Genomic DNA, 26,145 nt, shown 5'->3' with positions numbered 1-26,145 from the left:
GGGGGGGCGGGGAGGAAGCATTCAAGAATGAGAGGAATGCTGTATGTATGTTTCATCGGCTGTACTGCATCCTGGCTGACTCATCCCTCCCTTGTGACCCTTCTGTGAAGGGACGTCCAGTGGTCTACAGATGGGCTGTAAGTCTCCACTCCGGCCCTCCTTGTTTGAAGTAAGCCGTCTTACCCCTCCAAATACAGACTCTTCTTCCCATGCCACTCGGGGATCTAAAACTCAAGTCTCTCAGACACAGTTGGAATGAATAGGTACATACTGTATTATGTGCAATAATATAAATTGGTGCGATCTCGTGCAAGGATAATTTAGAAAGAGCATCGCAATAAAAACTGCATAGTCATGACCACTTTTTGGGAGAAGGGGCTCAGGGAGGAGGGGAGGTGACCTACCGAACATCCTCCGTTGGCTGTAGTCAGGACTGGGCTCTCAGCAGGCCGACTCCAGGTCTGTGCTCCCACCTCACTTCCCAGAACAACTTCCTGAAGGGTGAGACTGCTGATTTGCACGGGCAAAGGCCACAAGGGGCACGGAGCTCCGTGTGTGGTCGAGGGTGCTGTGGCTTTCCTGGGAGTGTCCGATAAAGCTCGCTGCTCCTGGGCTGCTCAGGTCAGGCTTTCTAGCACCATTGTGTTATGGTGCCAGAAACCTATAGGGGGCACTTCTAGCCTGTCTTAACGGGTCACCATGGGTCAGAATGGACTTGATGCCTGTAAGTCACCCACCCCCACCCCCACCCACCGGTTTTACCTCTGAATCTTGGCTAATTTCAGAGCAAGTTTGTGTCTGGGATGAAAACCTTCCCACACAAGCTGCAGGGGAAGAAACCTCTGAGCTCAGAACCCAGTGGGTTGCTGGAGAGAGCCAACGATGGGGGATGGGACTCGGAGAGGAAGGTAGAGTCCTTCTGGGCGGCAGATGTCAAGGCTGAAAGTAGGCACGGTCTCTGTCTGTTGGGGGAAACCTTGGTGAGTCTCTCTCATCTTGCAAAGGGGAAAATAGAGCCACCATAAAAATAAAGCACTCGATCCTTTGAAAGCAAATCCCCTGCAATTTGGCTACACACCCCGTGACGGTTACTTTCTGTAAGGGAAATCGTGTCTGGAAGAACTGACATTGGCATCTGTTCTGTGAAGGCTCCCTACTGACTCACAATGACTTCTTGAATCCGCTTTCTAGAGTCCTGCTTTCTGCCCATGGCTCTGCTTGTTGCTAAGGGCTGGCCTTACCCTGACAGATGGCGCCAGGGTCTCACTTTCCAGAGGGCTGCGTGCTCAAACAGGCTTCTCCTGCAAGGGAAGGGCTAGCACCGGTGTGCACCTGGAGTTGGCCATTCTTTTCTACGTAAGACGAATGGGTCGTTAAGGGACTCAAACTTTGAATGTGGCATTGACAATGACGGCAGCCTACTCGGAACCCTAAAGGAAATCTTTGTAGAAGAACATAAAAAAACAAAACAAAACCCACTACTCGCCACGCGCATCCCTTCCTTAACTAGATGATGCCTTAGTTATCTAGTACTGTTAGACACATCTCCAGGGCCTTCAACAAGCAGAACTTGAAACTTCTCAGTCTAGAGGGCTAGAAGTTGGCCTGCAGGGTGCCAGATCTAGGAGAAGCTGCTCTGTGTGTTGGGAAAGTCCTTGGTCTTTTTCTGAGCTCCTGCTCCTGGGTGATCTTCATGTAGTTTGGCATTTCATATCTCTTCTCTGCTCACTCATGTAATCTTTTTTCGATCTCCAAACAAACGGACTTCACTTACATCCTACATTAATTTTGCCTTACTCACGAATATAACAAAGATGATCCATTCACAAATGGTCAGATTATAACCTTCGGTTTCTAACTCATAGCCACCCACAGAGAAAAAAACACACCCCTGTCCTGAGCCATTCTCACAGTCACAGTTCTGAGCCCACAGTTGTAGCCACTGGGTCCACTCATGCCGTTGAAGCCTTCCTCTTTTCCCCACGACCCTCTATGTCACCAAGCAGGATGTCCCTCTCCAGAGACTGGTCTCTCCTGATAACATGTCCAAAAGATATGAGACAAAGTCTCACTATCCTACTTTCTAAGGTACATTCTGGCTACTTCCTCTGAGACACATTTGTTCAGGCATGGAGGTTGGGGTTAACAAGAGATTGAGGGAGCTGACTCAATCCGTAACGGAAAAGATCATGTAACTTCAGTGGATTTCAGTCCTGGCTGCACAGTAGAGCAACTGGGAGGGTTTTAAGACACACTGGTGCTTGAAAGAGGAAAGAAAATGGTATACTGATGCTTGGGCTTCACTGAAGACAAATGACAGGATTTCTGGGGCTGGGCTGGCCACTGGCATTTAAAAAGCTCCCTCTTGGACTCAACTTGAAGTTGTGAACCAGTGGGCTACACAAGGACCCAGCCAAATCCGTGGCAGCCTCTGTTCTACACCCTTGAACCTATAGCCGACTGGAGTGATGGAGCATAAAACTCGTTCCGACACTCCTTACACAGCCCCCTGCTCTGTTCCGGAAGCTGCCACCCTCATCAATCCGGGAGACAACTGAAGCACAGCCACACCGATACTTTCTTCCTTCATCTGAACCTGTTTGGGGCTTGAACGACCCTTTCACAGGCGTCACCTGATTCATGATAGTAGCAAAGTCACAGCCACACCGATACTTTCTTCCTTCATCTGAACCTGTTTGGGGCTTGAACGACCCTTTCACAGGCGTCACCCGATTCCTGATAGTAGCAAAGTTACAGTGAAGTAGCAATGAAATTAATTTTACGGTTGGGGGGTCACCACAACATGAGGAACTGTATGACAGGGTCGCGGCATTGGAAGGCTGAGAACCCCTGCTCTACACAGAGTCACACAGGAGGTCTGAGGTATGACTCTGGTAAAATGACACGTGTTCTCTTTCTCAGTGAGTGTTTTCCATCGGAGCTGCACTGGGAATACCAGTGTGCCAGCCGCTTCCTGCAGCGGTTCTGTTCTAGCTCCTCATGCAGAAAGCGACTTCTCCCCTACCCACAGCCACAGTTGGATGCGGTAGGTTTCCATGCCTGCCCAGGCTGTGGGATTTGGGGCACGTTCTTTGTGCCGCAGCCTGTTCACCTGTGGCATGAGAACACCCATGAGATGATTTCGGGGGTCTATCCTCCTCGCCTCTCCTCTGGGGTGGGGATCCCCGATGAAACGGAAGCTGTGGGGGGCCCTCGGCCCTTTGCAGTCTGCCAGACTGCCACTGCCTCGGCCCGTAGTCCTCCTCCTCGTCCTTCGGTCTGGCCTCCTGGTACTGTCTGCAGATAGTCTTTCAAACGCAGTGCCTAGACTGTAACCTACTTTTGCCTTGGTCCTTTGTACCCTTCTAAGCAGGGACACATTTACAACCTCTTAACAATTTTGATACCACTTGAATCAATTCTATTCAAAACAAGAGAGCCAAGGGTGTATAAACTGCTGGCCAAGATGCACCACCACCCCGCCTGCCCGGGTTCCCCCAGCATGTGGTTACCACCAAGGGCAGAGTCTCCAAGAGCCTCGGAGCGAGGTCAGCAGCATGGTGCTTGAAATGGAAGTGCTTTTCCGTTCTCATCGCAATGCTAATTCTCATTCCCCACCCCTCTCCCTCACCTTCCCCATTGCTATTTCTCAGCTTAGCCATGACTTCTACAACTCAATGGATGAGCTCCTTGTGACCTCCCCTTGCCTTAACTGGCTTTCTTGGAACGATTGGCGAGGCTCTTCCATCTCCATCCTTTGAAATTCCCACCAGAGGATTGGGTGGACCTTGGAAATAGGGCGTGAGACTAGGGGATTGGCCAGTTGTCCCATGCCACTGGGCATAAAGCGAGCCATTTCAGAAGCAGGAGGAGAGAATCACAGTCAACAGAAGAGCCACGAGGCGTGCGATCCCTGCCCGGAGTGGCAGTGGCGGACTTCCCAGGCCACAGAATGAACAAAGCTGAGTGACTGTGGGCAGGAAGCTTGCTTGCCGTTAGGAGTGGCCTCTGAGCATTTACTAATGTTAAGGAGCTTTGCACCGCTGGCCTGGGCAGGCCCAGGCCTAAGGGCCAGGTGACCAAGAGGCTGAGGAGAGGAGAGGAGAGGCATGCCCGCTAACATGGAGGAGAAGTTTTGAACAAAAGAACTGTGTCCTTAACGTTTTGATTTTTTTCAACCGATTTGTAACTTGTTCACCCCCCCCCATCTTTATGAGTATAGTCTGAGACAAGCTGTAGTGGCCACGGCAATGGTTTCTCAGCCCAGCAGGGAAGCAGAGTGCCGAGGGAGGGAGGGAGGGAAGGCTGGTGTCAGAACAGGGCACAGAAGGTTGGAGGGCGTAGGCCTGTCTGACCTCTGTCTCCTAGGAATCACCTTGTGATGTGGGGTTGGGCTCTTCTCCCTTCTGTAGCTGGAGAAGGTCAGAGCCCCCCACCCCCGCCCATTTACTCAGTAACTAAAGGCAGACCACAGTTATTTGTTATTTAGTCTTTTCTAGGCAGGATAAGAATACGACACAGTTCAAATAATGTAGCTACTTGGCTTGCCATAAGGTAAATATTTGTTAAAGGTAGAAAATGACTATTAATGTTGAAAACAAATAAGCAAAACAATTTGGATGTTTTATTCACATTGCCTTTTTAATTTATAGTTGGTTGAAAACTGCGATTTGTCTACACTGATAATTCAACAGTTGTATTTTGGCTTATATGATAACCTGTAATAATTTATCTATTTGCATACAAACATAACATCCTGTCTACATGGGAAGCAAAAACAGTGCAATACTAAATAATCAATAAAAATATGAACTCATATACATTTCTGACATAGGAAACTTATAATTATCACATGGTGAGATGTGAAACGTGTAATAATACAGTCAACTTATAGGACAGTTATAATCCAATAATCAAAAGATAAAATCACAGGAACATTTTGCCCCTCTAAAGGTATTCGGTGGCAGTGAGTTTGGTTTCTGAGTTTTGGAAAGGCAGGTTAAAAACAACCCCAAAGCAACAAGCGTTTCAAATGAAAATCTTGTCACTTTGCTCATGTGAACGAAAAGAAGACACCACGATTATGATTAATCTGCTGGGTTCTGCAAGTGTCGCGCTCGTTGCTTGCGGTGCTGGGAGTATGTGTTTTGGATACAATTACAGTGAGATAAATTTTAGGAAGTCAACAATTTTTATTGAAAAGTGAAATCTGTAACACTGTCCCTAACACAGAATGATGAGCGCCTGTGACTGTGAAGTGGCTCTGTTCTCGGCGCGAGACCTAGCAGAGGAAGGGGATGAGTATCCAAATGTGTCAAGGCCAGGGACATTCCTGATCACAGCTCTTGAGTTGCGCCCTTTTGGCAGGCCCCGGGGTACACATTGGACCATGGGGTAAAGAGCTTTTGACCGAGTGGCAAGCCCTTCGAATCTCCAAGGGCTCGGAGAGAAGGTAATTGGAAGACTTCCTGAAAGCCCCGCTGCTGCCCAGAAATCCAGTCTCAGAGATGGGAAGACAGTGCTGGTCCCGCTGCACGTGGGCCCATGCAGGGCATGTTTCTCTGCCCATGCACTCCGCTAATGAACGATGAGCTCATCTAATCCAACAGACTGCCTGAGAAATTTGGCTATTTGCTGTTCATGGGGTTTTTGTTATTAAAGGTAAAGTATTTGAAAAATCCAACAAAGACTGGTTTCTGAATTGGGATTGTGTGTGTGGTTCTAGGTGTATAAAAAATATATTTTACATAAATGCATATTAGTTAATATGGTAGGCTAAATACTTGATTTTCATATGGAAAAGAAAAACAGCTCAAAGAAAAAAATGCATAAAGAACGCATTTCTCATTATTATGGGTAAGACAGCTCTGCAATGGTGAGGTAAGAACAGATCTAGGCAGTGCTTTTGCAGTGCACCTGTGTCACGGAGAGCCTTCCAGTGAGCCACCGCCACTCGGTTTCTGCCAGGTCTGTTGTTGGCAGTAAGAGTGTGACTGTGGAGGCGATGCAGATGCCCCTGCAGTGCGCTCTCTGCAACGGCCAGCTTTTTCCTCGTTAGTGGCTATCAACGAGGCACGCTTACATTAAGTGTATTCTATCAGCAGTCAATAATACTGTAGTTGTTAACGAAGGGTTGTAGGCTTATATGAAATGTCAGAATTAAACTGCCACTGAACAGCACATAGGCTAGCAAAGAAGAATTTGGATAGCTTATCACACTGTAATAGGTGAAACGCCTGTATTGTCATAAAGGGAACTTTCTGAAGTGCTAGAGGACATGACTCCCCCAGTCCTTTGGGTGCCCAGAGATCTGTGCACAGGAACTGAACGCTGCGTCTCTAGTGTTTACCACAAACCCAACGGAGCTGGTGATCGTTCTGAAGGTCAGTCAGTTCTTCGATGGTTCTCCAGCTGCACTGGCAAGCATATGCCCGGGCGCCTTTCTTCTGTACCAGCTTTGTTTTTAATTTCTGGAATTCGGGCATGTTGTTCCTAAGATGAGAACAGGAAGGCTTTAAGGTCATGGTGGTGGTCAGTGTTTCATGGTTAAAACCCAAACCAAATAGATGTGGCAGTTGCCTGGGTATCTTTACAGCATCTCAACACCACACCTCAGTTCCCCTCCCTCATCCTGATAACAGAAGAGATGCGTCCACGCTCTCTCTGGAGGGACTTCTTTGCTGTTCCGGATTTTTTTTTTTTTTGGAGGCCAATTCATTAAGGATTCTGTTGAACACAACCTCAGCACTGAGAATGACTGATCCGTCCTAGTGGAGATGATGTGAGATGGCAGCAGAGAGGGAAGGATGGTGGTTCGTCTCCCACCACTCTTGGGAGCACCTGGCACAATGAGAGTTTCCAAGCCCGAACTATGAAAAGTGCCTGCTACTTTTATGTGATGAACTCATGTTGCATCTTTCATTTTCTTTCGGGATCTGCTGATTCACTACCAGCAAGAAAAATAACTGCCCATGCTGAAATACATGTTAGTGATGCTGAATGCATGTTAGTGATGCTACATACATGTTAGTGATGCTATTTACATGTTAGTAATGCTGAAAGAAATAAACCAGGTGGCAGGACCCTCACAAAAAATGACGACTGTTCTGGGCTCAACTGTGTTCCTCCCCCAGATGGGTCAGGTTTCTCATCTTGTAACTGTAGTTGATTCTGTTTAGAATTAGTTTTTTTTGGGGGTGGCTAATGAATTCACTGATATAAGCAGAGTAGGGTAGGTCTTGAATCACATCTGAGTTATTAAAAACAACTCCAAAGCAGATTTGATGGGGGAGATGCCAATGAAAAGACACTGGGCAGCTGCAGCTATCAGCCCAGCCGCTCCGAGGGCTGCGGGCTCCTAGCAGCTGAAGCCCACAGGAAGCCATGTCCTTCTAGAGCCATGCCCGGGATTGGCCGGCCAGCCTCCTCTGAATGGCCGAAGCATCAAGTCTGTTCTTTAAGGTCACATACGGTGGGATTTGTTTAAGGTAGCACTAAGTAACTAAGAAAACAGCCACTTGATTTATTGCCATTATTTAAAAAAAAAAAAAGACCCGCTATTGAAGTCAATTTAACTGACTGAAAATAGGTTGATTTTCATGATAAACCATGTACAACATTTTATGCAAACATTTCATGGCTGAATAAACATGAAAAAGTGAAATGAAGAAACAGTACAAATCCTCAAGGGGAGACCAGCGTTTGCTATCCGGTACTCCATGTCTCTGTAGACCGGCTCTGAAGTGCCCTCTGGTGGTCACCGGGCACCACGTGCAGTACTACATTATCTGGATTGTCCATAATTCGGAAGCTGGGACCTAACAGAATCTGGAAGATTTTCCATGCCAATTGTTTGATTTCAGGAAACTGAGGCTCTGACCAGCTAAGTGACTTACCTGGCTGTAATTCTAAGGCTATGGTGAGTGGGAGGGAAGAAGTATAAACAAATCTAAATTTTATCAGGAGAAAAACACTAATCTGTAATATAATTTGACAAATTTAGCATCTGGTATCTAACTGAATCCTTCATTTGGAATGGGAGGAATGAGATCATGAAAAGCCAGAGAACTAATATGCTTCAAATGCGTTTAGAGAAGCACATATTTAAAAAGTGATCCCATTCCTTCCCACAGAGAAAACACACGAACTGTTTGAAAACAGAAACATCTGACTTACTGTGTCTGGGTGGTAAAAATCATGTATTCATTTCCTAGAAAGTTCTGGAACTTGTCTAAGCTCTAGCACACCAGAGGTCCTTTGTGTATGCTAGGACACCCTTACTTCCCTCATTGTATAAAGGACACCCACACCACAATGGCACAGCGTGCAACAAATGTGCGGCTCGGTGACACTCACGGGCTCCTCGTGTTCTGCGGGGCCTTCGGTGGCACCTGCAAACTGTCAAACGTGTTTTGGTTACCACTCGTTCTGGGTTTCTCCCAGGGACGCCTCCTCACTCTGCTCCCACGGTTCACTTCCTCTCCTCTCGTCCTATCAGCTGATCATGCGCTTGCTCACAACCCCAGGCCACCAGATGGCAAAGACCACGAACGTGCCAGCACTCAGTGTCTCACCTCCTTCACCCCAGGCAGAGGTGGCCTGCCCTCCTCTTTTCAAAGCTTGTTTTCCATCCGCACTCTGGGCTCCATCAGCTCAGGTGTTCCTGTGCCCGCCCCTTCCGAGTGGTCCATCTTTCCCATTCCTCCTCATCGTGGAAGCATCCACGTATCTCCCATCTTAACAACGTTCTCGGTGATGCATTCCTTCTCCCTGCGCTCCAGAGCCTCAGTTTCAACAGCCAGTTGGACAACAGCCTCCTCCCATATATGAACATAGACCGTGCTTCAAATCTGTTCTTTAATTCCCCCCCTGAAGGGTTCATCCCAACTCCCAGTGACCCTGTAGGACAGAGTAAAACTGCCCCTTGGGTATCTGAGACTTTAAATCTTGGCGGGAGTCGATAGCCTCGTCTTTGTGTGTGTGTGTGTGTGTGTGTACGTGGAGCAGCTCGTGGCTTCTAATTGCTGACCTTGTGGTTAGCAGCTCAGTGCAACACAAGGTCACCACGAGTCAGCACCGATTGACGGCAGTTCTGAGTCTATCGATGGGCAGTACCATTGTCCAGCTAGATCAACAAGGAGAGAGGCCAGGGACTCATCTTAGAGGATCTCTGGCTCTCAGCTCCCCCAGCCAAGCCTGCCTACATGTGTCTCTCAACTACAATTACTCTTCCTTTAGCACCATAATTCAGATCCTCATTGTGGTCCCCTGGATTAGCACATCTCATCAATCTCTATGATTCTAAATTGGCCAGGTTTCCACACAGGGACTCTCTGAGGACTTCAGATGGATTCACCTCTCTGAGTCTGTAAGAATATCTTCTGAAAAGAGTACACAGCTCCATCTTGTCTGTCAGGCCAATTCCTAGCGATACGCCAGGACTCTGAGAAGCCCTGCCTAATGCTTCAAGGTAGAGCGGCTCCATTTGATGGTTGCCATTCTTCTTTCTCGTAGCCCTACAACGCGATTGAACTTGGTACTGGGCAATTCCTGTCTCTCCCCCTCTCAGAGAGCAGCAGCCCCGTCTGACTCATCTTGTGAGCCCGGTCTCCAAGAGTACGGGGTAATGGCTGCTGGATACACAAGTGCGCGTCTGTGCCATACAACAAACACATCGAATCAGTGATTAATATTCTGATCACGGCGATGGCCTGCTTGTCTGGCCACTCCATTCTCTCCTCTTCCACACATTCTCTAAAGCGTCTTGAAGGCAGAGGGAGTATTTTCGACTATTTAAGTAACTATTTGTTTCCAATAATGTAATAACTCTTCTGGTTGTCCTGGTTTGACTACAAGCCAGTTTTGTTGTCTTTTTTAAGCCAGGCCGCCACAAACCTGGAGTAAACCAACTGACGTTCTTGGTGAGCACCAGGCACTGAGAGGTCCCCAGTCCCACGACTCCCCACCCACGAGCTGACTCGATGCCTGTGCTCCCTGCTGCCTTCCGGCGAGGCTTCCGTTGTCCTGTGCTGGCTTTAAAACAAGGGGCAGCTTAGCCTGTGGCACAGCCAAACAAAGCCTCACTGCCCGTGGAGTCATGTCCACTCACCGCCACCCTAAAGGACAGGGCAGACGTGTCCCCGGGGGTTTCGGAGGCTGCAGCTCTTTCCCAGAGTCGGAAGCCCCATCTTTCTGCCACAGCAGGGTTTCCAACAGCTGACCTGGTGGTGAGCAGCCTGATCACTCATTGTTTATTAGATTCACCAGAAGATAGTACACAGGAGAGACTGGGTAACAAGGCAAAAGAAACCCGGTATTAAGGCTCATTTTTCCGATTGCACGAGTGAAAAGTGGCTGACACCCGCGGGAAGCGTGGAGGTGTCCTGACCTGTATTTGGGGACTGCACTAGGCTTGGCTCAGGATGTGGACTGTGGAACCTTTACGGCAGCCATTTTCTTATGTATGTGTACACTTAACATTTTACTCGTGGAAAGGGCTCAAGGTTTCATATGATTTTCAGAGGGGTTTCTGATAGGAAGCACTCTGTTGCTGTTTGTAGCCTGCGATTCAGCATCTCCCTGGAGGCCCCATGGGATCCAGGGGGTTGCAGTGCCTGAGTTTCAGAAGGAATGGTTATGCCTGTCTTAGTGTGGAATCTCTGAGTTCAGAAACATCACCTCATCTGTCTAGTCTGGAAACTCTGCTGAAAATTCCTTAGCATCAACAGCAACACAGAAGCCTCCACCAGTCGACATGGATAGGGGCTATGCTTGAGGGGCCCAGACTGGGAGTGCGGAATTCTAAACCCGCACCACGGCTGCTCCGGGAAGAAGCTTAAAGCCAGAGATACTAAAAGGGGTTCCCACTCTTGAAAAGTGCCCCACTATATTCTGCATACTTGACTCTGAAAACAGTCTTTGTTGAAAGCCAGGTTTGGGATACTAAAAAGCACTATCTACATTTTTTTATAAGATCTATTACGTCGCAACACAATTTTTGTCTGAAAATGCATAGTTCAAATACATTTTGTAATTGAAAACACACCTTACAAGTTAAGCATTCAGTAAGTGTGTAAGAATGGACACATTACAAAAATATACGTATGACACCACTATTGACCATAACAAGAAAGGCAGACCAAGCTGAGGTCTTCCGGTTTCTATTGTAGTACGTGCTGTGGCAGGTACACGGTGCCGAGACGCACAGGAAAGGAAGAGCACGATGAAGGGAATGGTGGGAAATACGTGATGAGTTGTATTGAGAGGTGGTGTTCACGGGAGAGAATGGTGGAAAGTGTCCCGGAGGGAAAGAGCCTGTGTGCTTCAAAGGTCACAGGGAAGGGGCGCATAGATTGATTTGGGGCTGTTGCAATCTTGTGTGGATGAAAAGCATGCTGAGGACAGACCAGGCTGGATGACAGACAAAAGGCTGACGGGGAGGATGGTGAATGACCGGTTAAGAACTTGGGCACTATGCCAGGTGCAGAAGAGCGTTGGGCAGGTGAACGCACACTCGGAGCTATGCACCGAGAAAGCCCTGAGTCGATGGAAAGATGATCAGAAAGAGAGGCTGTTGATAGAAAAATCAGTGAGGAGGCGGTTGCTATCCTCTTAGCCAGAACAGCAAAGCCCTTCTCTAGGCTGAGAGCAGACAGACGTAAAGGAGACTAGTGTAGAGGTGGAGTTCACACAATCTGCCTGAGTCCACCAGGACACATTTTAACAGAGTAAGAAATATAAAGCTGTACTCGGCACAACTTTCAGAGTGACATTCTTTAGAAACATACCTGAAAAACAAATAATCACATGATGTGTCCCACATATAGTCATTGTAGCTTACTATCCTGAAATCGCAGGCAATACAGCGCAGGCGGTCACAGGCTCTGTTTAAAGAAAAAAAATGGAACATAAAAAAGATTGTGTGCTTAAATATGGTAATTTTTCCATACTATGTAATTCTTATGAATATCACGTATTAGAGATTACTGCATAAACAACAGAAACATAAAGATTAACTTGATTTTAAAGTAGATTAACCAGAGTTGATACAGATACATCTAATCATTTAGACATTAAAAGAAAATATAGGATTATATTTATTTTTTCATGTTTTCTTTAGTTTTCCCCCTAACAGTTTTACTGGCACATAATTTACATATCATACAACTTAATAGTTAGTCATATCAAGAAGTGTACAATGATTGCCACATCAGTTTTAGAGCATTGTCCCTGTCCCCCATGGTGAACTCGCCTTTAAAATGAGTTGTGCAATCACAATCTGTTCCAGTGCTCCTGCCCGACCCCCGCCTTATTATTTATTCCCCAAACTCCCTTTCCCCCCATATCAGCCCCTTATGTTCCCTATCTCCCCTGTATCAGTTGTTACCATTATGCCTCCATTCCTCCTGTGCTCCACAGCTAAGGCACCCAACGGAAAACAACAACACTGCACTAAGGTGGTAAGGGTAAAATCATAATAGTATAAAGATAAATAGCAAGAACCAAAAAAACAAGGGTTTTTAACATACCAAAGGGGAAAAAAAAACAAGTGATAATACGAAGAAGACATTTTCAAAGCACAGCTGAATATTTATACTAAAGGGCTAATTACATGTTTAAAATTTCAGATTAAGCTTTTTGCATGACCTTTACTGGGAACTTGCATACATATATATATGAATACATGTATGTTGCACTAATATAAACTAAGCAAAATGGATTGTGGTAGTTACATAATCTGGTCTACTAGAGACTATTAAGAGTGAAAGGGTGGAGTTTATAGCCTACCAATCAGGTTGCAGCTTGATAACCTGATAACCTCATTTCCAGGTGCTAAGGAGATAAATACTTTGCTGGAGGCGGGGCACATGCTCACTCCCTGCAAGACATTCCTGTTGACAAGCCACAGGGCGCTATGGTGATAGAGATAGAGCCCTGGAGCTGGAGGAGGCACGTGGAGACCCACCCCAGTGCTGAGATGCTTCTACCACCACTGGGTCATTGCATGTGTTGTGTGAGTCTGAAGAGGGGTTTATAGACTCGTGTAAAACATACGGGCTAATAGCAAACTTAGGGACTTGATCTGGACTGGGCTGGGATGTTTTCTTAGTATACAATTGTTTCTCTAGTCTACCCAGACTAACACACGGACTTTCCGTGTATCTTTTAGCTCAAAAGTTTTCAAATTGAGCATGAAGGGGTTCTTCAGGTAACTTTTTTTTTTTAACTTTTAATTGTGAATCAGCTGGGGGTTTACATTTTAGAGCACCAATCTTTCTTTACTATTAACTTTATTGTGTTGCTAGTACTACTTAGAGGAGTTTACAGATTTTAAGGGATGCTGCTATCGCACAGCTTGCCACATTATACTGAAATAGATGTTCCTTTACACCCTACTTTGTGTTGGGACATCTTACCTGCTTTTGCTTCCCCACTACTTGGCCAAGTACACTCATTTACTCATTTGAAAATATGAGGCTGAACATAGTTCTGGGAATTTGGGATATATTAGTAAACAAGATTGATAAAAAAGAGTCTGTCCTCATGGTGTTTAGCGTCTACCGAGAAGAGATAAGCAATATTCACAATAACTAAATCACATAGTGGTTTGAAGGTGAAAAGCACTTTGAGTGAAATAAAAAGTCAAGAAAATTGGGAGTACTGGGAGCAGGGCGTAGTACTGTTCTGTGAGTGTAGGTGATTGTAACTCTTTACCAGAGTAGAAAGCCCCTTTCCTCCCGCGGAGCAGCTAGGGTTTCAACCTGGCAACCTAGCAAATCACAGCCCCATGTGTAGCTGGGAGTAGTGGTTACCTACTCCCAGTACTAGACCCATACCCTTTGTCTATGGCTCTAAGTCACCCTGCAGGTCTGGTACTAAACTCACCAGGGGTTAGACTAATTCACCATTTAAGATCAAAAGGCTAAGAATTACCCGAGGACAAAGTACTGAGTTAGGAAAGGAAGCGGAATGGAAGCAGGAAACACTGGGAGGAAGTGGGAAACGTGATGGTCACTGACGAGATTGGAAGGGATAAGTCGAAGCAAAATGTGTCAGAATTGTGGAATGTAAAACTATGACCTCCTCTGTAACCTTCACCTAATTTTCAAAAAACCAGACGGGGCACTGTTATTCTGTCACATGGGGTTGCTGAGAAGTCAGAATCCATCTGGTAGACCATCACACAAATAGCCGTTTAGTTTAACTAGTAAAATATGTCCGCTTGAACGCTGTGCACTATAGTCACACACTGAGGATCAAGTTGACGCCAAAACTTGAAAGGTCAGGTAGGAACCTTATGGGGCAATGAGTTTATGTTAACGCGAGAGAACAAGGTCGAAAGGGAGGGTGCGAAGGGTAGCATGCTTGAAGAAGGTAGTCAATATCACATGTAGAAATTGCCGAATGGGTATATGTGTGGCTGTGCACCCTTTCAACAACACAGTAACTCTAGGAGTGAAAAGATAATTTATATGCAAGCTGAAAAAGGATTGTTCATTGTTGCTGTCAGCAATTTGGTTTGTAAAATAATATAAAGAGTGCTTACAAATGACAAAGGAAAACAAGCCTGTATAAAACTGGGGAAGGAGTCCACAAAAACAAGAAATTTATACAAGGATAAGTCACATAATACATATAAAAATATGCCCAGCTTCACTTGCAAGGGCGTAGGTGAGGGCCTGGGCTCTGGAGACAGACTGCCTGGGTTCAAATGCTGAGTCTACTAGATGCGTGCCATAGTCAAGTCTCTTCCCTTCCCAGGGATTTCGTTTCCCGAGCTGTTAAGAGGGGCTATAGCATACTAGAACCTATACAACTCACTCAATTTATTATGAGAACCTCATGAATTGATGTTGGTAAAGTATTCACTATATAGATGTATACCTTTAACATATATATATTCTAGCCAATAAAGTTAGCAAAACAGTAGCAGTATAATACTTTTTGGGTGGTTATGAAAATTGTTATAGCATTCTGTGAAAACTCTGGGCTTTGTTTTATAATTATATCTAGCTGTGACACTAGCAACCAGGAACAACTATATAAGAGTAAAGGCACTGAGAGAGAAGCATATATTCCAGGATTGTTTACTGCAGTATTGTTGACCGGGCATAAACAGTGGATACCACCTGATACCTATCAAAAAGGGGGGGAAATGAATAGCATGCAGCACATAGGGGGCCTTCCAAAAGTTTATGGAAAGTTTCCACTATTTAAGTTTTTTTCCCCCACAAACATTTAGAAGTCCCCTCTTTCCTTAAAGTGCTCTTTTTGAATTATAGAATGGAATATTAGGCAGTTAATAAAGAGAATGAATTAGATTTAACCAGTGACCAGGTATCAATTAATCTACAAAGCGAGATGCTACTTTTATAGAGACAGCCCTCTCAATTCCTGTGTGGGTGCATGTAGGTTTGTAAGAACACTGAAGACCATTTCAGAATGTGGATGGGTCCACACTCCATAGCTGGTTGCCTCAGGAGCAAGACGACTGGAAGGGAGGGAGCTCTAGAGATGATTATTTTTCTCACTATATGTATTTTTGGATTCTGGTTTTACCTTTAAAAATTTTAATACACATAAAATTAAAACATAATGAAAGAATAAAACTAATTTAAAAATTTTTCATTACTTTCCTCTAAAATTCAGGTATGCTAACTTCCAAATGGCAACTACTTTTTTTGGCACTGAAAGTTTGCATGAGAATAAATGCTTTTTACTTCTAAAATGCCATTATTAATCATTGCAGTAACCAAACATTTATAAAATATATACATAGCATACACAAGTCCACATCCCCTCCCTTCCCCCAAATTGCTAGCAATTTATGAAGTTGGATTTGCTCATGTGGAAACTCGGCGCAATCACATTTATACACACTGAAATTGAGATTTTGAACGTACAAGTCAGGAAATGCGGAATGATGGTTCCCAAAGCTGCCATAATGTGCTTTTTTATGCATATGTAGTTTATTACATGATTGCACCAAGTGTTAACTTTAATGCCTTAATACATATGTGCAATTTCACTGAATTATTGCTTTTGTGGGAACTATAATTTTGAGTTTCCTGACATTTTTTATGTGTAAAATCTCAACCATAATGTTAAATAGCTTTTTAATTTAATGTAAAATTTAGTAGTTTATTCAGATCTATTCACACCACCACATTTTCCTACAAACACCATCCTTTGAGAAAAGTAAAACTAACTTGCAGCTAAGAAATCATTCTGCTATTACAATTCACTCTATTAGATCATAATTAGTACCAGTCTATGGAGTAATCCAGTCTTGCAAGTAGTTTAAAAATAATTAGCAGAGTAAAATTTGATTTGCCTTAAAAATACCCCATTGGTCTATCATGTGCCATTTACTAATGCCGCCACACTGCCAGCAACTGCCCTTGGTCCTTTCCACCAGCCCGGGACAAGACTCTAAAATCATTCCGTATGACCCGACCACCAGAGCTTTATCCCAAAGTGAAACAACAACAAAAAATAAACAGAAAACAGGCAGAATATACTCACTTTCCTTTATGTCCTGGGCCTGCAAACCAGTGCTTATTTTCAAGGTTTAATATATTTCTCTTCCATAACTACATATATAAAAGCCTATCTAATATAAAAATCACCGCAGGAGCAGTGAATTATTTAATGTGGCTCTTCTAGTAAAGTCCCTAACTCCCATCAAATCACCTTTCCCTGCATGGGTCTGGTAATAAGGTGGGGGAAGATGATGATAGGATTCACCTGTGAGTAACTGCGAACAAGCTTCCCTGGAGTGCCATCCTGCTGGGTATAAAATGAACCCTCTGAGAAACAGGAGGAAGGATCTCATGACCAGCCACAGCCAGGAGTGGAGGGTGTCCGCTGGACCTCAGATTCCTGAGCAGTGACCCTCCAGATGACAGCTATACAACCAGAACAGGAGAACCAGGAACCAGACCATGGACCCGAGTAAAGAACTTCCCAAACCATGAAGCAAAGTTGACACACAAGTCCTTTTGTGTAGGAAGCTCTGGCTTTTGAAGTGGGGATTTCTGGGGACCTAATTGGTGAGGATATAGACTTGCTGACTCAGAAGTGGAGCTAAGCACCTTTGGGCTCAGGCTTCCTGGAGTAGGGTGCCCTCTGGGCACTTGATTCAGGCAACTGGGCTTGCAGACTCATGGCAGTGGAGCCGAGTGTCTCTGGGCTGAGGGCTTGCTGACCCACAGAGCTTGTGCTGAATGAGCTGACTGCCTTTGGGGTCTGGTGTCCAGCAGAGTGGTGCTCCTTTGGGCATGTTCTGGCAGACTGGAAACTGAAACCTGTCCTGGTAAACAACCACTCTGAGTATTCCTCACTGGCATCACAGCTTGTTACCTTCCTTGGTGAACACTTCAATCATGACTTTTGTCTTTGAGTTCCGTGTAATGATTTCAATGAGTATTAGCACCTAGATAGAAATTACAGAACACCAAGTCAGCACCGTCACGATGCCAATGAGAGAGACACGGAGACAATTTCCTCTATACAGTGTAGAGGAAATACAAATGTGAAGGTGTCTCCAACACCACAGCTGTGTTCTTGTCCAGCTGATACAGTCTTTATAATTTTAAAGATGCTTTGAGCAGCCAGCACTGTCCCCGATACTGTGGTTTTGTTAAACCCTACCAGATCCGCTTAGTGCACTGGACAGGGGAGTCTTGCTATTTGGGCAGAGTTTGAAAATAGCAGGCGCTGGTATAGCAAAAGCAGTAAGGCGCTTCCCTCTTTCATGTATCACTTGACCTTCTAGAAAATGGTAAATTAGAGACTATAATGAACTAGGAACCAAGTCATACGTTGGAGCTCTTGCTTTGCAATAATGTGTAATTATCAAAGTATACTATTTAATTAAATTATAACAACTGGTGACATTGGGCCTGCCACAGTGATCGCTGAATTCTATTCATTATCTATTCTTCTTCTTCTTCTTCTTTTTTTATCTATTCTTCTTAGATCTAAACTCTGACACCTTTCCCTCACAGCCACTGCCAACACCCAGCCCAGGTGGGTTACTGCCATCATCTTACTGCCTGCTGGCCGGGCGAGTTCAGAGTTAACTCCAGACAAATGGCCACTCCGTGCCCTTCTGAACAGGGGGCGGCGTTCACAATCACCTCACGGGTGAGCTAGAGAGGGAGCGAACAGGGCCATGGGTGGTAACTGGGAAAGTGCTGCTGTGACTCAGTGGTGACGGGCTGAGCCTTGGACTAGAGGAGGACTCGTTGTAGAAATGAACGGGGGGAGTGCAGCTACGCTGACTGAATGGACTCGAGTGAGTGCCACAAGAGTATCTTCTTTTCTCTGGGCCTGCCGCTCTCAACCTGTGACCCTTTCACAGGGATCACCCGATTCCTAACAGTCCCAAAATTAGAATGATGAAGTAGCAATGAAAATAATTTTATGCTTGTGTGTGTGTGTGTGTGTGTGGGGGGGGTGTCACCACAACATGAGGAACTGTATTAAAGGGTCAAGGCATTAGGAAGGTTGAGAACCACTGCTCTAGGCAGTTTGTGGGTCTAAGACTGTGCCCAGACAGTCTAACACGTGATGATCCCACTGCTGCCAATTCTTATTTCCAGCACTCACAGCAGGCAGCACCCTGTGGATTTAGACCGCCTTTTGTTGCCTGGCAATCCTGGTATAAGACTTCTGTAGCCTCAGTTTCACCGAGGTCTTAGAGCCCTTCTTTCCAGGCTTCTAGACACTACTATAACCTTCAATGTCATCTCTGCTAGACCCCTTGTCTGTCAAACAGAAGTTTTCCTTCCGGTCTCTTCGGTAGGGATTCTTGTATTTCAGTAGTTTTCTCCATGGAAACATAAGCGGCAAAGAACCTGGTGCTTTAGAAACAACCAGCCAAAAAGATAACAGACGAGTGGGCCTCTGCCAAAAGTGGAACCAAAAATGACGAGAGTAGAGACATTACTTGCTTAAAACCAACTTTCCTCCCCATATTACGAGATGGGGTGTGCTGGGAGTTAGGGTGCTAATCTAATCTAGGCTTGGGGTAGGTGGCATCACAACCTTAAGAAGGTCCTGACAGAGCTCTTGAGTGGGAACATGGGTGGAGGAAGCAGGGTAGAGACAAAAAAAGAAGGGTTTCTAGTTTTGAAATATGTAACTGGGTAAAAACCACACGTCCATGATTGAGAAGATTTTTGGGCCACACACCTGTAGCTTCCCATGCTGACTGGCCATCAGTGTGGGCAATGAATCTTACAGCTAAATTGCTAACTCTTAAGAATAATAAACATTTCAATACAGTCTTCTTAGGTTGGATAATAAAATATGGCTCTCATAAAAACAGATTTATGCCAGGGCGATAAGAGCAACGTTTTAACAACGAGGCATCACTGGGGGTGATCTAATAAGTAGAACATATTTCTGATATCCTACCTCTGTGAGATATTTGTCCCAATACCACATGGCGCAGTACTTCCACCAAGGTATACTGGGCTGCAGCTAGATGTGTTCAACAGATGGGAGAAAAGTGAAATTACAACAAAAAAGAAATATGAGAAGTTCATTTAGCCTCAGTGACTCTATGTCCTTGTAATCAAATTGTATATTTTCCCTAGTGAGCCAAGTGTTTCAAAGAAGAGCCATTTATCCCCCGAACACTGCTTTATTAGCTCTTAACATGTGCGTTCAGGAACACTCAAGGAGTTAAAATGAGTCACAGAAAAACGTGTTTGCCAAATAAGGTAAGGGCAAAGTAAATGCTGAAGAATCTAACAGAACATTAATTTTGAGAAACTGTTCACCTTTTTTTCTTCCCATATAGCAGAGAATTATTTACAATAGCAATAATCTCCCATCCAGGTTCTTTTTACACGATGGGGCACAGACCAGAAGCATACGGAAGATACTGCTAGTGCCCTTTTGCAGGGAAGCCAACTGGGTCTTTGTTGGTCTGTCACTGTTGTTTCGATGGTAACAAAATCTACTAGGCCAAGCTCCTACTACTGTGTCTGCTGACTCGCGTGTATAATTCACCACGGCAATCTTACTTACCTCTTACCAAGGCCTTGAATGGAACCTTTGACAGGCATGCCAACCGAAGATTTAGATTTTAATTTCTGTTAAATAAACAAAACAAGAAAAGACCAAATATAACTTTAGAGAATTGTAACACAAACACGAATATTCCTTATTTTATCTTAAGAATAAAAAAAAGGCCCCCAAACTGGTTTATAGAAAAATCTTGGTGGCATCATTAAGTTCCTGCAATAAAACAATGATCAAAACCTGTTTTAAAGGCAAAAAGGAAGTGAAATTCCCTGAGGAATTTGCAATTTACTCTGCTAAATTTTCGTCTACGAAACTGATATACTGCCATTATTAGCAGGCTAAGATTTAGAGTCCTCTTATAACTCTTCAGTTAATACTAGAGTTCAATGATTTAATATGAAGGACCTGCTATTTAAAACTTCATCCTGGAAAAATTCCATTGAGGAGGGGGAAAGAAAAATCAGACTCATTTTTAAAGGCTGTGAATGGTACTCATCGGAACTAAAAATAAATGAACCAAATGCCTGGGTAACTTCAAGAATATTGACTGTGAGCAAATGGATGGGTACCAGCCAGTAGGCGTCCAAAGAAAATGCAGACCTCCTGAGTCACAACCGTACAGTAGTTCCTATACGGGTGCAGAACAGCAGCAGCAAGCATTGATTAAGTGCTAACTGGTCTATGGTACCAAACAATACAAACCAACCACAGACTAGGACCACTGCCAAGAAGAGGAAGTGCAACGGAGGAAAGGCAACTTAAACTATGCAGGAACATGCCTTCCTTTCATCCAGTGGGCTAGAAAACTTAATGGTGGCAAAAACACTTCATTTTACAATTTCTCTTCACTCTTTTACTTATGTGGAGCAGGACTGGAAAGCTTTCTGGTGCATGTATTTTCTCGTGCGCATCCATCTCTTTTTTGTTTGGGGGAAGAAGTTTCATGAACTGTGTCCTTCTTAAATCTATGCTTATGTGGAGGACTCCAAGCTGGCACACTGACCTCTGCTGTCGGTCCCTGGGCTTCCTTGTGTTGGTCGAAGAACAAGGGCCTGGGGGGGCAGTCTGCCCTCTGAGGAATTAGCTCAACGGCAAGCAACTAACAGCAAAAAGCACAATCTGGACGTGAGCCAGCCAATCGCAGAGATCTTTTCCCCTGCTCATTCAGTACCCAAAAGCAATGGGCTGTCAATATCTAAGAGGCTGTTACATTATTTTCTGGATTTTTAATAAAGTTGATATACATAAAGATTTTAAAAATTAAAATATTGATGTAATCATGATACCAAGCACATAGCAATGATAAAAACTGTTTTCAATCTTTTAGAACATACTTTTAGATAAAGCCAGCAACTTGATCTGTTAGCTGACTTTTGCTCTAGTACTTTTCCTAATTTTTCATTCCTGCTTAGAAATGAGCAGCAAAATGCACAGCTAGAGTTTCTAATATTTTATTTTATTTTTTACAATTCTAAGTAGAATTGTTTCTTAGAAGAACTGCTCAGAATTCAGAAGGCTATAGATAGACTTGTGGCTTCTTTATGTTTTCAGACTATGCTAAACCACACATCTTGATATAATGCAAGAATTACTGCATATTTATATCGCTTGACTTACAAAAGATTTTTTGTCAAAGTTAGGCTCTTCAAAGATTTCATTAATAAGACTGTCAAGATCATCTGCTTTTTTAAATGTGTCTGTCAATCTGAAAAAGAAAAAACACCTGCAGCTTAACAGCAGCTAAAGCAACCGATACCAGAAAAGTTGTTTAAATAAACCCCTTGTTAGAGTAATGACAGAAAGATAGCTACGATTGCAACTGAACTCCCTCACCACCCCACCCCGCCCCTCACTATGGACAATAGTCTAAGATTATTGAGACAAAAATAGTGTATGAGGTACAAATTTACATGCTTTATTACGACATACTAAAAAATAAAGCATTTAAAACTAAACTTTATATGCAAGAGAAAGTTGAGTAGGTATTTTTCTAAATTTACCAACTACTTATTCCGAGAAAGCAAAATATGTACCATTGTGAGTAGAACTATGATAAATGCATAATTTTAACCAGTCTAATTTTTTCTTAAGGGTTCCATTGTAAGTCAAGTAACCACATCTCTTAGGAGTCAAAGGTTATGTAATCACACGACCATACCAAAAGAAACAGAAAGGAAATAGGTTATTTGCAGAATACCACAAATACTTCTTTATCGTTTGCAGGAAAAGCTAGCTAGCAAAAGAACAGTGACGTAAACTGCTACTGTACCGCAGAACTTCTATGTAATAAAAACCAAACTGACTGCCGCAGAGGCGGTTCTAACTCCCAGCACCTTCCAGAGCAGAGAACTGCTGCTCCTGGGGTTTCAGAGCGGGTCAACCTTTGCAGAAGGCCTCTCAGAGGGAGGCCCTAGATTTGAACCTTAGCAGCCCAACAATGAACTCACTCCAGCCCAGGGCGCCTTCTGTTAGTTCGCTTTCATTGAGTACTATCTGGAGCCCTGAGGGGCCCTGGTGGCATAAAGGTTCCACATGGGGCTGGGAACTGCAAGGTCAGCAGTTCAGAACCACAAGGTGTTCTGCAGGTTTCTCAGAAACCTACAGGGGGTGGTTTCCTACCCTGTCCTAGTCACTGTGAGCTGGAACCCTCTTGGTGACAGTGAGGTTTTGAATTCTAAACAGATTGGCTCTAGCATCCACTGAAGGCCTAGATAAAAGGGTTTCTCAAACTCAGAACCGCTGACCCCATGGGCTGGATAATTCTTTGATTGGAAATGAGGTAGGGGCTGTACTGTGCAGAAGGTGTTTTGCAACAATTCTTCTAATCACTGGATAGGGAGCCCTGGTGGTGTAATGGTTAAATGCGTGACAGTTTGAACCCACCAGATGTTTCTCCTGAGAAGAGATCTGGTGATCTTCTCCCATAAGGAGTACAGCCTGGGAAACACCAGGGGGCAGTTCTATTCTTTTTCAAGGGGACCCCTAGGGGTCAACTTGGCAGCTAGCAACAACAAAAACAACCCACTTACTGGTGCGTATGAGTTAGAAACACAACTCACTTTTATATATGTTCTTGTTAATGAGGTGTAAACCCACTTTACATGAGTTAGAATAAAGAGAGCAAGCATTTCATTGGAATTTATTCAAAATTTAAAGGATAGTGTCATGCTCCTTTGTTGTTGGTCTTTTGATATTATAATAAATAATATTAATCAAATGTTTACAAGCTGACATTGGTTCCTTCTTTAACTCTTCTTAAATTTTAATCTTGATTCAAAATAAAAGTTTCTGCTGAAAGTAAAAGGTATATAATAAAACAAACAGTTAAACTTACAATTAAATGCGAGAAGCATATATAAATAAGATGGATCTTGGATGAAAACAGAAAGTACCAGGAATATGTTTACCTGTTTTATTGATTATGCAATGGTGTTTGACTCTGTGGAGCATAACTATGGATAACACTACAAAGAGTGGACATTAGAGCAGCTAAATGTTTGTAGACCCAGAGGCATTAGTTTGAGCAGGACAAGGGGATCCTGCTTGGTTTAAAATCAGGTAAAGTGTGTACAGGCTTGTATCTTTTTGCCATGAGAGGGTTTCAAAAAGTTAGTGGGAAAAAATGGAATGAAAAGGTAATGGAATATTTCACAAACCTTTGGAATCCCCTTATACTTATTCAATCAATAAGCTGAGCAAATAATCTGAGAAGCTGGACTACGTGAAGTAGAAAGTGGCATCAGGGCTGTAGGAAAATCCATCAACGACCTGCTCTGTGCCGAGGACACAACCTTGCCTGCTGAAAGCCAAGACTGTTTAAAGCACTTACTGATGAACATCAAGGGCTACAGCTTTCTTTATGGATTGCACCTGCACAGAAGAGAACAAAATTCCCCACAATTGGACTAATAAGTCACATGACAAATAGAGGAAGTATTGATCCTGTCAAGGATTTCATTTGACTCGGATGCATAATTAATGTCCTTGGAGGCAACAGCCACGAAATCAAATGATGTACTGCAGTAGGCAAATCTGCGACAATAGCCAACTTTAAAGTGTTTAAACAAAAACAAAGATAGCACTTTAAGGTGCAGCTGACTCAAGTCATGGTATTTTCAGTTGCTTTACCTGCATGCAGGCTGGACAGTGCATATGGAAGACGTTAAAAGAATGTATTTTAATTAGGGTGTTTATGAAGAATACTGAATAGCCACGTATTGCCAGGGAAAGGAACAGACCTGTCTTGTAAGTCCCACCAGAATGCCCCTGCAATGGGTGTGGGTGAGACTTCGTGTCGTATACTTTGGGTACGTTATCAGGAGGAACCAGTATCTGGAAAAGGACATCATGCTTGCTAAAACGGAGGGCCGATGATGAAGAGGAAGACTCTCAAGAAGATGAGCAGTCACTATGCTTCAGAAGAGATGCTCTGGCACCTCGTTAACAAGAACAACATATAGAAAAGCTTTGGAAGACGGAGAGCTGGCTTTACATTCAATTTTACCATATCCTGGTAGATTTAGCCATGTAACTTTGGGCAAGTAATTATATTTTTCTTGGTCAGAGAAATGGGATAACAACCGCGGGCATCTCTTAGATTGTGGTGGTTAAATTAGTGCATATCAAGTACTTAGAAAGGACTCAATAATGTTGGTTATTAGTTAGATATTATCTAGGAGGTTATATTATCTTTAAATATTCCCATCTGTTTCATTCTGAACCACTCTCTCCGATTGCAGTACCACTCAACCCACATCAGTCTTTTTTCTTTAACCAATCACATATTTCTCTTTATCATTTTGAAGACTTCAACAAATTTCATGTGTTTTGCCCTGTTACATTAGTAGTTGTTTCTGATATCCAGATGTAGCAATGGTCATGGTCATTTATTTTATTGTTTGCAGAACCATCATTTTAAGAGGCAATTCCAGTATTTTAACTCTTACAAGGGAAAGACAAGAGACTGTATTGCTATACAATTGCCTTAAATTGGTCCCTGGCTTTTAAATATCAATTTTGGCTCATGGAAAAATTTTAATGTCTGACATTAAATGCCAGGTATGGACCAGATTTGGTTTAGGGCTTTTGTTGCTCTTTTTTACATAATTTATCATTACTACTACACTGCCAGATGAAAAACAGATGATAACTTTTAACATATAAATGACAACAGTACTGGTTGGCTGCAGTTTTTATAAATACAATACTGAAAAATAGGACATTTTGAGTAGTGAGATGGTGTTATGGATTGAATGGTGTCCTCTCCATCTACCCGTCCCCACCCCCATATGTGGATGGGATCCTTTTTTGGAAATAAGTCTTTTCTCTTGTTAACGAGTCCATTACCAGAGTAGTGTGAATCCTAAATCTAATCACTTCTGAGCTACAAATAAAAAGCAGAACAGACACAGATACACAGAGGGAGGAGGGAGACATGTCATGTGGGGAACTCTGGAAAAGCATTGTCAGATACCAGAAACTAGGAGAGAAGCTCACAGAAATGGAGATGGCAGAGGCCCTGGTTTGAACCGTTTGCCTCAAATTGTGAGGAAATAAATTTCTGTTCTTTAAAGCTACCCACTTGTGGCATTTCCCTTATGGCATTAAGGAAAAAAATTTAAAAAAAACCTGGATCCTATGCAGTCAGTTCTCACTCATAGCATCCTTATACGACAGGGTAGAACTGCTCCTGCGTTTCTAGCAGTGTAACCCCTTATGGGAGTAGTAAGCTTCCTGTCTTTCACAGAGTGGCTGGTGGTTTCGAATTGCTGGCCTTGCTGTTATCAGCCCAATGCATAACCACTTCGCTTTTAATTGGGTCTATATTTATTATTTTTTAAGTGCTGGCTAGCACCCAACTGATTTTTAGAACTTCCTTTCTGAACTCTATTTTTTGAGGATGAATTTTTATAAACAGACAAAGGTCATTGGAATTTAAGTCTGGTGAGTAGGGTAGCAATGAAGTTAGTTAACACTTTGGGAAACCACACACCCATACCCATACATATAGAAGAATGACTCCTGGGTTGTTCCTAAACTGGGTCCGTGTAATTCCAAGTGTTTGCAAACTGTTCTAAACCACGAGGCAAACTCCAGAAGAAGTCAGCT

The 26,145-nt window shown here is 43.7% G+C and overlaps 1 protein-coding gene across 3 annotated transcripts in view; it reads right to left on the bottom strand.

Annotated features, from left to right (window-relative positions):
• Positions 1–4,620: 4,620 nt before the first annotated feature.
• Positions 4,621–26,145, bottom strand: part of CFAP418 (cilia and flagella associated protein 418) — a 22,467-nt gene continuing 942 nt past the window's right edge. The window contains exons 2-6 of one of the 3 annotated variants that reach the window (XM_004697466.2): positions 21,655–21,742; positions 20,041–20,105; positions 19,423–19,488; positions 11,787–11,882; positions 4,621–6,492 (exon numbers count right to left, since the gene is read on the bottom strand). In XM_004697466.2, coding sequence (XP_004697523.1) covers positions 6,339–6,492; positions 11,787–11,882; positions 19,423–19,488; positions 20,041–20,105; positions 21,655–21,742 — 469 coding nt within the window. In that variant the 3' untranslated portion in view covers positions 4,621–6,338. Of the gene's footprint in view, positions 6,493–10,153; positions 10,287–11,786; positions 11,883–19,422; positions 19,489–20,040; positions 20,106–21,654; positions 21,743–26,145 lie in introns of those variants that run through there. The other 2 variants (XM_045283974.1, XM_045283935.1) reach the window with 2 other exon arrangements.

This window comes from Echinops telfairi, unplaced genomic scaffold (assembly GCF_000313985.2).
Source record: "Echinops telfairi isolate 266 unplaced genomic scaffold, ASM31398v2 ScPeMD7_1;HRSCAF=3_0, whole genome shotgun sequence".
Lineage (NCBI taxonomy): Eukaryota > Metazoa > Chordata > Mammalia > Afrosoricida > Tenrecidae > Echinops > Echinops telfairi.
This window is presented reverse-complemented; position numbering and strand designations above follow the sequence as displayed.